This window comes from Lepeophtheirus salmonis, unplaced genomic scaffold (genome assembly GCF_016086655.4).
Source record: "Lepeophtheirus salmonis unplaced genomic scaffold, UVic_Lsal_1.4 unplaced_contig_6474_pilon, whole genome shotgun sequence".
NCBI lineage: Eukaryota > Metazoa > Arthropoda > Copepoda > Siphonostomatoida > Caligidae > Lepeophtheirus > Lepeophtheirus salmonis.
In genome coordinates, this window is record NW_027295365.1 from 1 (window position 1) to 12,721 (window position 12,721).

Here is a 12,721-nt window from a genome sequence, read left to right on the forward strand (position 1 = left end):
CGCGCAAATATTATGATGTTCTTTTTCATTTTTATTACTCAAGGCTCATTTTCTGATACCAAATGGCGAATATATTATTATCAAATATGCTTTTGTCATTTATAAATGCCAAATTAGACATATTATTTTACTAATTTATAATTTGGGACTACAAAAACTGCCAATTAAACTCATATCCATTAAGGTGGATTTGTTTTTATTTAAGTACATTTATATTTTTCTGTTGTACAAGCTTAATATTTTTCATTCCTTATGCATATTTAATTTCTTTTTTTTTCGACTTTGGGGAATGACGACCGTCATAAAAATCTTTGTAGTTCAAATTTTTGGTATTAATGATTAAATTATCATCGCGATTGAGGTTAAGTGAAGAGTATGGCAGCACACTGATTTATCTCCAACCACTTTTATCTCTTTTGTTTCTTAATTTTGGATCTTCTTATTCAAAGCTTGATAGTAAATTTAGTAGAAAATACTGAGAGTACAAAAAATAGAAAAACTTTTGTTCCATAAACTTGTTCAGATAGTGTGAACTTCATACCAATAAATTACCATTATGTCACATATTAACTGAGCTCATTGGTCCCCATGATTAAGCTTACTCGTTTTGAGGTATCCTAATCTATTTAAATAATATATATCAACTTTATTATGCGTTTATTTCTTGAAAATAGGGAAACTAAGGAAAATTATTTGTAATAACGTTCATGACTTCGAATTGTATTACAGCAAGTCTGGTTGATGATTTGTCTAACGATCAATTTTATGCTTATCACATTAAAAAAATGATTATCTTAGTAATTGCATAAGAATAACTTCTTAAAATAAAAATCTTCATTGTTTTACATTCAATATGGCTCATATCGGGATGTCGTTTTGTACGACTCTTCATACCAAAGCTTTGGTTCGCTACAGATAAAACAAAAAAGTGGCACCTTATAGTCTGATTATGAATTTTTATTTCCATTAATGGCTTGTAATTAAAATAGATTTTAATATTTTAATCAGTCCATAACATACGTTAAACCAAATACAATTAATTTGTATGATGAAAAAAAAATATATAATTTGAAAAAAAGTAAAAAGTATTGCCATTATATTTTTGGAGAAAGGTGTGTAAAACATGCTCACTCTCAGCATGTTTTACAATCTTTAAATATCAAGTTCTAAGCCAGAAGAATTCAGGATATCAAAAATAAGAGACATAAGGGATGAAATTGATTTGGAAGATATAATTGTACGGCCATAATGTTCCCTAACCTCAATTGGGATGCTACATCAATTATTTATGTTATGGATTGGAACAACGCCTCTGGGCCTTTTATCACAGAAGTAATTACTCAACATCAATTGATTTGGTTTGTCTCTTCACTGCTTCGACTTCTCAAAATACCATGTCACAAACAAAGTTGTGAAAATGCAATATAAGAAGTGACCAATGCTTCAGCTTAAATTTGTGGACAATAAGACTATATCAGAGCAATTTAAAATTGTATTTAATTTTCCCTATTTTAAAAAAAAAAAAAAAAAAATTATAAGCAATTATTGCTTAATAATTTCTTTTTTGAAAGGTTATCGAAAGAAAAAAGAATTGTAATCTTCATAATAAATAAACTTTTAGAACATAAAATTAAAGGTATGCTTAAGATATAAAAAATCAGCACTAGAAATTAAGGAATAACAATTGAAAGGTCGAATTTTTAAGAGTTTAATTGACAGTTTTCGTAGTCCCAAATTATATATTGGTTAAATAGGTGGTTCATTTTGGCATAAATGAACACCGAAAGTATAATTGACTATAATATATAAGACACTTTGTATAAAAAATGAAAAAAATGAAGAGAAACTTAAAAATATATGTACGTAATTCACAATAGCAAAAGAGGAAATGTATTGAATGGTAACATGGAACTTAAATACTCATATCATGAGGCAAGTAAGAGAATAATTCTCAAAATATTTTACAGAATATACGTTTTATCATTTATGCTTTATTGTGTAAACATTCTGCAACTCGATTTGTATCGGAATTTTTCAAGAAACAACAACAAAATTTTCTTTTTTATCGACATTTTACATATTTTCAAATCAAAACTCGTCCATAAAGGATAATAGGTTAAATAGGTTCTGTAGGCCATTGAAATATTTCAAGTGGCAATGCAACCCATTATATTATAAGATTAGACATCCCTGATCTGCATTTTAATTAAGACTAATATTATATTTAGACCATCAAACAATAGTATGATAAGAAAAGATCATAAGTTTTTATTTTGTAAAATATACCTCGGCAATCAGGTTGTAAAGGTGGATAGATGGTCCCTAAGGATGATTAGGTAGATTATTACGCACTGCCACAACTTTTCTGAGTATCACAGATCCCTTTAAATATCCTATAATGCACTGCACTCAATGTTTGTGCAAAAAATCCTTCGGTACAAGAAGTGGATCATTATCCTGAGCATCAATGACCCCTTCCAATAATATACTCCAGCCAATGGATTGCGTAGTAAAGTAATTGTAGAATAGGTAGGTTATTAGCCACTGCCGCCCCTCATTGAGCATTAAGTACCCATTGTAATTGTCTATAATAGAATTCAGCCCACGGGGTGTGCAAGTGAACTTGTACATGGAAATCCACATAACTCACAATCTCAGGAATTATATGAGAGAGCAAATGGAGATACTCAAGACATTGTTATGATGGGACAATAAAACAAGTATGTTGGTTGATGAAGAGTGGTTATTCTGTATGCCAAGATTTACCGGTTTCACTCTGGTATTGGGCGAACTTCATACAAAGCAATGTATGGCCATACATTAAAGTTCGGACACATTTATCCAAATACTGTGACATAACCACGTAGTGGTATCTATTAGGTTTTTTGGAAACATAGACAAAGAAAGGTACGAAGTGCAGAACATAGAAAGAACACTGGTTGATTACAAAAATGGATATTCTGTCAACCATCTATATCCGGAAAACAAACTTGTACCATCTGTGGCATTAAATATCACGCTTCAGAACTTTCCTGTGTTGACATGGTGGGAAACAAAGATGAATGGAGATATCTAAAGTTGTCTCATTGACAATCTGCTCAGGATGTCCAAGTACAACAGGGAGGAGCTAATTGCCAGCTAGAAGAATAAGCAAATAGAATGATACAACTCTCCTCAAGACAGTTTAACCAACCTCTTTTGTTGTTAAATTCATCTTCTTCAAATCGCTTACAGTTTTTATCGTGAAGATATTCCATTCCTGGAGTCTTTTTCCAGTCACTGACTTATAAGATTGGTGTCCAACTGTTTTTGGTAGATTATCCTACGGTTTTTCTAATGAAACTAGAAACTCATTTATTTTTGATTGTCTATTACTATTCATTAGAGCTGATGCCTAGAGTCTATTCAAGTTCGGAGGCTTCGTTAGTGGATCTCCTGTACTGGAGTTTCTCCCTTATTTGCTTATTTTTATTTCTCACTCACAACAGTTCAGCACTAAGAAAAACACTCGTTGTTGCTTCGTGAGGTTTCGTGAAATCATATTTGTATCAATTTGACAAAAGTAAAAATTAACTTCTCATACAAATATTTAATTTTTTTTATATATATTTACGTAGCTATGTTATTTGCAGTTATAACACAATATTTTTTTAAAATAAATTCAGAATACTACTACCAAGGTTACAAGAGTAAATTGTTAGAGTATTTGAGAAAAAAAAGTGTTTTGATGAGACTTTGTGGATTACTTCTCTTAACCAGATTTATATAGTGTGATTAGTATTATGTAGTATAACATATAGTCAATTTCCTAACCAGAAAATTAGAATTACAGTTATCAGGATCTTTCAAGACAACCACCAACCAATCATATTATAATTATTAGTATAAAAGAATAACTATATATATAGAAATGTTTTTCCAATTATTTTAACCATGGTCAATGTTATGTCCCTCTACTTCTTAGGCTGAGCAATGCAAGATAACCCTTTACTAGTAATACATATATTATAATAACTGTCCGGACCAAAGGGGTCTAAACATGTTTGAGGTCCGCTAAGTTCCATGATAGGGCAATGCATAAAATGATTCAACTCTATCTTTTTTAATGGGATTTTAAAAATGTTCAATCTTTTTTCAAATCCTTCAACATATTTTTCATTGAATAATTTTTATCAATTGAAATAATTTTTCTATGTTTTCCTTTTCCCTGTTTCTCAGAGTCTTTTCTCCTGCGTTTTTCTCGATTTATTAAGAAATAGGGAATACGTTGTCATTTGTTAGTGTAACATTTTCTCCTTCCCATCCATGAAAAATATTCCATAAAGATATTCGGATTATTTATCTTGTCTTTGATAGCAATTTTTCACTTAAATATTTGGAGAATATATTCTTGAAGTCTTTTTTAAAGTTGAACGTACAATTTTGGGGTGTATCCCTTTCTAACGCCGGTAGAATAGAGTTGGTAAGCCCATAAACTGTATATGGGCTTACTTGTTTTAGAAAGACTATTTTTGATGTCTTAACAATCTCAAGAGTATTTTTTCCTACCAAGAAGCTGTGTAAAAATAACAGATGAAAATTTTTGGAAATAACAAAAGAACAGTCACACTTAGCAATAGTTCTCGTTGCTATAGAAAATTTATTATTAATAGGAATATAGTTGTCATTTTATTTTTCGACGATTCCTCCCATAGAATCAATGCAAGCCTTCACTATAGGGCTCAAGCCCTTATCATAAATTACAAATTAAAGAACAGATTATCATTGCGTTACATAGTGGAACGATTTAGAATTTTTAATCTTTAATTGTTTCTTTTGTTGACCACACATTTGGTTTTTTTAATTAGTACGATTGGATTTGTTGCTTTAGTCCAAAATTCAAATTCAATTATCATCCAAAGAGTATAGGGGTAAACAACTGATTATACGTTATGAGTTATTTTGCATTCTTTGCATCATATAAGGTTTTTTTTATGACTATACAGTTCTCGAAGATAAGATCTACCTCTCCTTGTATTGCCTTGGAACAAAGTTTCGTCATCATATCAGTTGTTTTTAATCCAGCGTACTATACAGAAAAAATAAACATTCGTTCAGTCATTAAGTTATAATGAAAGAGCTAAACACAGAATTGTCGAGATTCAGATGACAAAGGAAGCATAAAGATGTTTCATAGCTAGGTGTCTAATTAATGATCAAGGACAAATCAGAACCCGTTACATCTGTAACAGCTCCGGGTTGACAGTGCGTTACATTCGGAAAACCAGAAGAAATTGGATTATTCAAAGAACCCCCAAGGATCTATTTCCAGGTCTTGAAAGAGTATTGTAATATCCCTAAAACGGACAAGTGTATATCTTTTTTATAATATTTAAAAAAACTTTAAATACAGTGATTTTATTTAGTTTTTCCACGTGGCGAGATCCTTACAGCTATTATATACATAATGTTAAACTCCAGTTCTTAGTTTTTATGAGTCAGTATAGTTTGAAACTTTCCAATATGTGGACCAAAATTTTCATTTTATTTACTACATATGTTTTTTTGGCAGCTTCCTTCCATACAGGTACGTAGTAATATAAATATTGATTACATTTTCAAAATGTTAATAAGTATTGTATTTAAGTACTGTATGATTCATGTGGATTTTCACCAACAAAGGCATCGATGGGATGTAATCCGAGAAAATCAAACAGAATTATTGAAGGACTTCAAGTAGGAGAAGGGGAAATTCCATGGCAAGTAGATCTTGTTATTAGAGAAAAGCCAGCTCGGGGAACAACATATTACTGCGGAGGATCATTACTTAGTGCATATTATGTTTTAACTGCAGGTCATTGCATAAATGATAAAACCATCTCGGGGATAAAGTATACTTCAGATCCCAAGAGGTCCTTTGTAAGTAAGAATGTAAATTATGAAAAAGTTCAAAATCCCAGCCATTGTAAGTTTCAAATAAAAAGTACGAATTGATAACTTGTTATATAGTTCTGATTTTATCGATTATCTCTCCCTATTTTGAAAATTGATATTTCATGAGCTGGTAAATGACAATGAAATGTTTTTCATGCACTTTTTTTTTACAACTTTTCCTATATAAATAAAGTTAAAAATGACTCAAATCGAAGGTTATATAGCCATCTTTTCCCAAAGAAGGAATTACAAATCAATAATTTAGAGGTTGATTAATTATTTAATGATCATAACTTATTATAAGTTCAAGTTATCCTACATTTCATGATTATTTGTATTATTTACCCCCACCGGGAATTTGACCTTTTTGTACATATTTTGTAAGAATATATTAAACATGGCTTACAACTATATTAATGGAAGTTTGTTAACTGTAGCTTTATGTTGGAGGGAATAAAGAGCGGGCATCTGGCCAAAGATACGGATGTGCCAGGTTCATAGTACATCCATTATACGAAGACACTAGTATATATGTAAAAAACGATATTGGTTTGATTGAAATAGATGGGGAGGTTCCATTTACTCCTCTTATACAACCCATTTGTTTGCCCTATGATAAAAATGAAAATATTGAGCTGGAATCTTCAGTCGTAGGTATTATTGTGAATATCATTTTGTAAACTATTACTTTAGGTGATTATTTTACATATAGTGAGTGGATGGGGTCTACAAGATCCAAAAAATAAATTTTACTTTCCCCATCTTATGAGAACAGATTTATTTGTAAAAAATTTATCTAGCACAGAATGTCAAACTGCTTCAACAGGCGTCGTTGATCCTAACACAATAGTTTGTGTGAATAATTATCCTCATTCTTCTTGTCAAGGAGATTCTGGTGGACCTGTTACACTCGAAAGAGATGGAAGATGCATGCTTGTTGGAGTAATTACTTCAGCGGTCAGATGTGGAAGTCTTCGTAAAGGCTCAAAGCACATTAGAGTTTCATACTACTTAGATTGGATATACCAACACATCATGGTAAATTGTTTTTAAAAATGTGATATTAATAATTTATATTTATTCTTCATTTACTTTTTTAGGGACAATGTGTAGAAAAATAATTTGTTATAAACCTTACAAACTCTGACAATTGAAATCTAGCTGTGTGTTTTAAGATTTTCAAAAATATATTTTCACTGTACACTTCATGTACTTGTAAGTCATAACACTATATGTATACAAATATAAAGAAGAGTAGAAATCGTTCATCAATTCCTCTAGAAGAGTTTGTTTGTTTCCTTATCACAGCTGATTGTTGATACTGAGATGCCATGTCAGGTAAATTAAATAATAAACAAACACAACGTAAACTCGAAGAGAAGATGTGCTAATCACTTTTTTTTTATCTATTGATTATCATGATGGATATTTCATCTTGAAAATAATCATGGATTGACTAACAAGCATTATAATTTGTTCCATTCGATTTTCTGTCGTGTTTATTTATTATTTAATTTATTCAAAATACAAGAACAATAGAGTTTTGAGTTACACTAAAGTTGTATTCCAGCCAAATATTGCAATGATCAGTAAAGAGAATAATAAATAAAAATATTCTCTGCAATATAAAAATAATTAATTTAAATATATGATATAAGTAGCAAATAAAAAATACTTGTTTATCTTTTTAAATTGAATGAAAACAGTATCAATATAATAGATATATTATTAAAATGTCCCGAATGGTTCTTCAACAAAATGTACGGTTGTCAAATTGGCCAATGGCATAAAAATTTGCAGTACACTGTTTAAATACTATATTTAGTCATATTTTGTTTTTTTAAACAGTCTGACAAACCGGTAATCAGATGGATTCCACAATGTCAAAAATTGGCTTTATAATATGCATGTGAAGAAAAAAAAGAAATTAAAAATCAAAATGGTAACCCTGACAATTTAAAAATGTTCTTGATGAGAGAAACGCTCATGACGGTTCTAACCATAATCTGCAGTCAACTGGGACAAGATACTAAGGTAATAAGGAAATAAAAGAGGATATAATCAAGAAATCCTCCATTTTACTCTGACTCCAAAAAGGACTCCTCAAGTTTTTCTATCCGTCTTTTATGAGCACACATAAATGTTCAACCGATTTTCGAATATAGTAGTAATCAAGAATTAAATAATGACATCAATTGATTAGGAAAAGAAAATTCATTGTTTAAATGAACACTTTTTAAAAATGGCCACCTAAAAAATTCACAGGATTTCAATCACTAAAATTCAAGTTTTACGTATTGTAATGCAATTATAAACAATATTTTTGTTTTATAAAAGTCAATTAATTGCAACGATTTAGTTATCTTATAAATGTACAGATTATACAATATATACTTCTGGTATTATATATAGTTTATATTAGTAAACTAATAACCATGGAGGTTGTTCATAAAAGACAAAGAGTTACAATTGGGTATTCTTTTCAGGATTTATAATTGTGAGTCATCGTTAGAGTTGGAGTAGAATTAATGATATATATTAGAATTATTCCAGCATATATATCCTAGCAATAAACGGAATAGAAATATTGTATATTTTATTTTTAATACACTTCATCCTATGGATTGGGCAGTGAATCGCTGGTCAAATAGGTGGGTCATTAGCCACCCCCACCGCTTCATTGAGCAGCAATATCCTTAGTTATTCTCACAACTCAAGAGATTGAAATTTTTTTTTTTGGGCTTTGTAAAGCTATATGTAATTTTAGTGGTTGTTTATGACCTTCATTTTAATTTACAATTAAATTTAAAATTTACAATTAAAAGACAAAGGAAAAAAAGTTATCACCATAAAAACAATTTTCATATTTGAGACATATTAATAAAATTATTTGAATAAAATATTCAACCAGCACCAACCTTCTTGAAATTAGCTAAAAAAGATGACTTCAAATGCACTAAATGAATAAAATTATGAAATTAATTCAAACAACTAAAAACTAATTTATTAAACATAATAAAAAACTAATAACAAGCAACTAATTATTTGCAATCGATTCATTTTTAGACTTTCCAAAATTTCAATCCAATCAACAATGGAACTTTAAACTTACATCTGAACAAGAAGGATAATATCTTATTTGACCTCCAATGTAAGTCTATGAAGTTAAACCAATATTAGGAACCTTGGTAAAAAAGTATGAATATCTTGTTGCAGCCGCAATCATTATTGCTCTAAGATTTTATACTTTGATGGTCTCTTCAATGTTTAATTTTTTTTTTTTTTTTTGCAATCAAGCTTTTGCAGCTTGTAATAGCATGTTCTATTACTCGATTTTTTGCATTTCGGCTTTTCGAAGAGAGTCCAAATAACAGTAAAGGAGAGACAAACTTCTCTGTATTCTTTAGTACATTGAGTGTGACCAAATCTGTTACAATTTTGGGAGCCGGACAACTTGCAAAAGCGTGAACTGTCGAATTAAACATTTTACAATCATCCTTACAGGGAGGTTAAAATAAATTCAACCTGATGAAATTTGAAATTGGGCCATAATTTTTTTCTCAACCTGTATGTTCGAGATTGAGCCGATGAGTATTGTATGACAAATTCATAATATATTAAAGTAGACCCCCTTCTCTAATCAAAATGTGTTAAAATGAAGTTAATTTTAGCCCTAAAGAACATACAAAATGTCCTTCTAAGCACAAAATCTTGCCAAAAATCAGTAATGTAGTCTTGATCGTTTGAGTGTCTAAAGTATTTCATTGGGTTACAATTTGTTTTTCTTCAAAATGAAAAATCAAGACAATATTTCTATTAATATTAAACATATTGTATAATTATAAAATTTCTAACTTGAGTGCTAATTTTGAGATTGTTTCTTGTTGTAGTTAAAATTATTTAATTCTCCAAATGTTCAGATATATGAAGGTATATAATTACTATCTGAGTTTTAAATTGAGCTGATAAGTACTCTCTAAAAGTGAAGAGTATAGACAATAGATGAATAGGTATCCCTATATTTTAAATGAATCCTCGAACCAGATTTGGCGAGTTTGAATTTATATTTTGGAGAGTTTATATTTTTTGCCATTTTGAAATTTCACAAATGACGTATTTTGAAGAAAAAATTATTGTTGCAATTTTAATGTAGTTCGAATCTTTATAGTTTTTCTACTTTAAGTAAATTAAATAATCTATAAACACACCAGCAAATCGAAAGAAACAAATTATTATGCTGGTTCGTCATTCGATGATTATTTTCCAAGATGAAGAATCCAAAAAAGTGATTAGCACATCTTCTATTCGAGTTTACGTTGTGTAGGTTTATTATTTAATTTAGCTGACATGACATGACAATTAGGCGTTATAAGGAAGGAGTGTGAGAAACAACCAACCCCTCTATTTGAAATTCATTAAACAACTTAGAGAGTGGGATTTCTTTCTTTAGTATTGTTACTTGTTACCTATTTTTTAATGTTTTCAGGCATCAGAACAATAATTTCATAATTATGAACCTTTTAGGATACATATATATGTTAGGGAATGTATATGAAATCTTTATTCATTTTTTATAGATAATTCCTAGATAATCATGCATTAGGAACACGACTCAGTGTTGAAATACTAATAACAACAATTGAGGAAAATAAAATTTATTTTTCTGATTACCCATTCAAAAAAGGGGGCCAGCCAACAAATTCACACAATTTACATCACCTTTCCGAGCACATAAGAATGCAAAAAATAAATGAATTTCGTACTGGATTTCTACTCTTCTTTATATTTGTATCGATATATTCTTAGAAATACATGAAGTGTACAATGAAAATATATTTTTGAAAATCTTGAGACACACAGCTACATTGGAATGGCCAGAATTTATAAGATTAATAAAAATTATTTTTCTACACATGCTGCCTAAAAAGTAAATAAAGAATAAATATAAATAGTTAATATTCAATTTTCTAAGCCAATTTACACTGATATGTTGGTATATCCAATCTAAATAGTATGAAACTCTAGTGTGCTTTGAGCCTATACGACGACTTCCACATTTGGTCCCTGATTTAACTACTCCCACAAGCATGCATCTTCCATCTCTTTCGAGTGTAACTGGTCCACCAGAATCTCCTTGACAAGTAGAATGAGGATAATTATTCACACAAAATATTGTGTTAGGATCAACAACGCCTGTTGATTGAGTTTTACATTCTGTACTTGATACATTTTTTACAAATAAATCTATTCTCATAAGATGGGGAAAGTAAAATTATTGTCTGGATCTTGTCGACCCCATCCACTCACTATATGTACAATATACACCTAAAGTAATAGTTTACAAACGAATATTCACAGTAATACCTACGACTGAAGATTCCAGCTCAATAGTTTCATTTTTATCATAGGGCAAACAAATGGGTTGTATAAGAGGAGTAAATGTAACCTCCCCATCTATTTGAATCAAACCAATATCATTTTTTACATATGTACTAGTTTTTCGTATAATGGATGTACTATGAACCTTGCACACCCGTATTTTTGCCAGAAGCCCTCTTTATTTCCTCCAAGATAAAGCTACAGTTAACAAAAACTCCATTAATATAGTTGTAAGCCATGTTTAATATATTATTACAAGATATGTACAAAAGGTCGAAATCCTGGGAAGGGGGGAAATCATGTTAATAATCATTGAATGTATAATAACTGATAATATTTCTAAAAGATTTAACTTTATTTAAGGAACAAAAGTCGCAAAAACCTGTGCTTGAAGAATCACTTTATTTTCATTTGCCAGCTCCTAAAATTTCAATTTTCAAAATAGGGAGGGTAATCGATAAAATCAGATAAATATAACGATTTATAAATTTATTTTATAAATTTTCTTTGTCTGGGATTGAGTTCTTTCTCATAATTCACATGATTACTTACAAAAGATTTCTTAGGATCTGAAGTATACTTTTTTCCCTGAGATGGTTCTATCATTTATGCAATGAGCTGCAGTTAAAACATAAGATGCACTGAGTAATGATCCTCCGCATTTATGTATTTTTCCACTTGATGGCTTTTCTCGAACAACAATATCTACTTGCCATGGAATTTTCGCCTTCTCCTACTTGAAGTCCTTCAATAATTCTATTGACTTTCTTGGATTGCATCCCATCAATGCCTTTGCTGGTGAAAATCCACATGAGTCATACATGACTTAAATACAGAACCAATAAACAGTTTGAAGATATATTAAAGTATATGTTACTAATTACCTGTATGGAAAGAAGCTACAAAAAATATATATGTAGTAAATAAAATGAAAATTTTGCTCCACATATTGTAAGATTTCAAACTTTACTGACTCATGGAAGCTAGGAAGTAGAATGTTATGTTATGTATATAAAAGCAGTAAAAAAATCGCCACGTGGACTAATTAAATAGCATGACCATATTAAAAGTGCTTTTTTTAAACATTATAAAATATATATACACTTGCCCGTTTTGGGATATTGCAATACTCTTTCAAGTGTCTCTGTTGCTTACAAACTATTAATATCTACATTAAAATAAGAAATAAAATATAAAAAGGAAACAGTACAATGATGTTCCACACCTTTTCTATTAATGTTATATTAATGATTTTTCTGGATTCGTCCTGTGACCTCCACGTCCTTGAAATAGATCTTTGGGGTTCCTCGAATTTTCCAATTTCTTCTGGGTTTTCTGAATATAATGCATCGTCAGCCCAATGTTGTTACAGATGTTAGGTTCCTGATTTTTCCTTGATTATTAAATATACACCTAACTATGAAACATC

At 30.0% G+C, this 12,721-nt stretch overlaps 1 protein-coding gene across 1 annotated transcript; it reads left to right on the forward strand.

Moving 5' to 3' along the window:
• The first annotated feature begins 5,415 nt into the window (after positions 1–5,415).
• Positions 5,416–7,034, forward strand: LOC121131445 (chymotrypsin-like protease CTRL-1). The gene is made up of 5 exons (XM_040726879.2): positions 5,416–5,566; positions 5,627–5,898; positions 6,351–6,567; positions 6,626–6,951; positions 7,014–7,034. The coding sequence occupies exons 1-5, from the start codon at positions 5,473–5,475 to the stop codon at positions 7,032–7,034; spliced, it is 930 nt and encodes a 309-aa protein (XP_040582813.2). The 5' UTR covers positions 5,416–5,472.
• Positions 7,035–12,721: the final 5,687 nt, after the last annotated feature.

Coding starts and splice junctions, on each gene's coding strand:
- LOC121131445 (XM_040726879.2), top strand. CDS start 5,473: ATGAGTCAGTATAGTTTGAAACTTTCCAATATGTGGACCAAAATTTTC. Junction 5,567..5,626: donor GGCAGCTTCCTTCCATACAG/GTACGTAGTAAT, acceptor ATTGTATTTAAG/TACTGTATGATTCATGTGGA. Junction 6,952..7,013: donor GGATATACCAACACATCATG/GTAAATTGTTTT, acceptor TTACTTTTTTAG/GGACAATGTGTAGAAAAATA.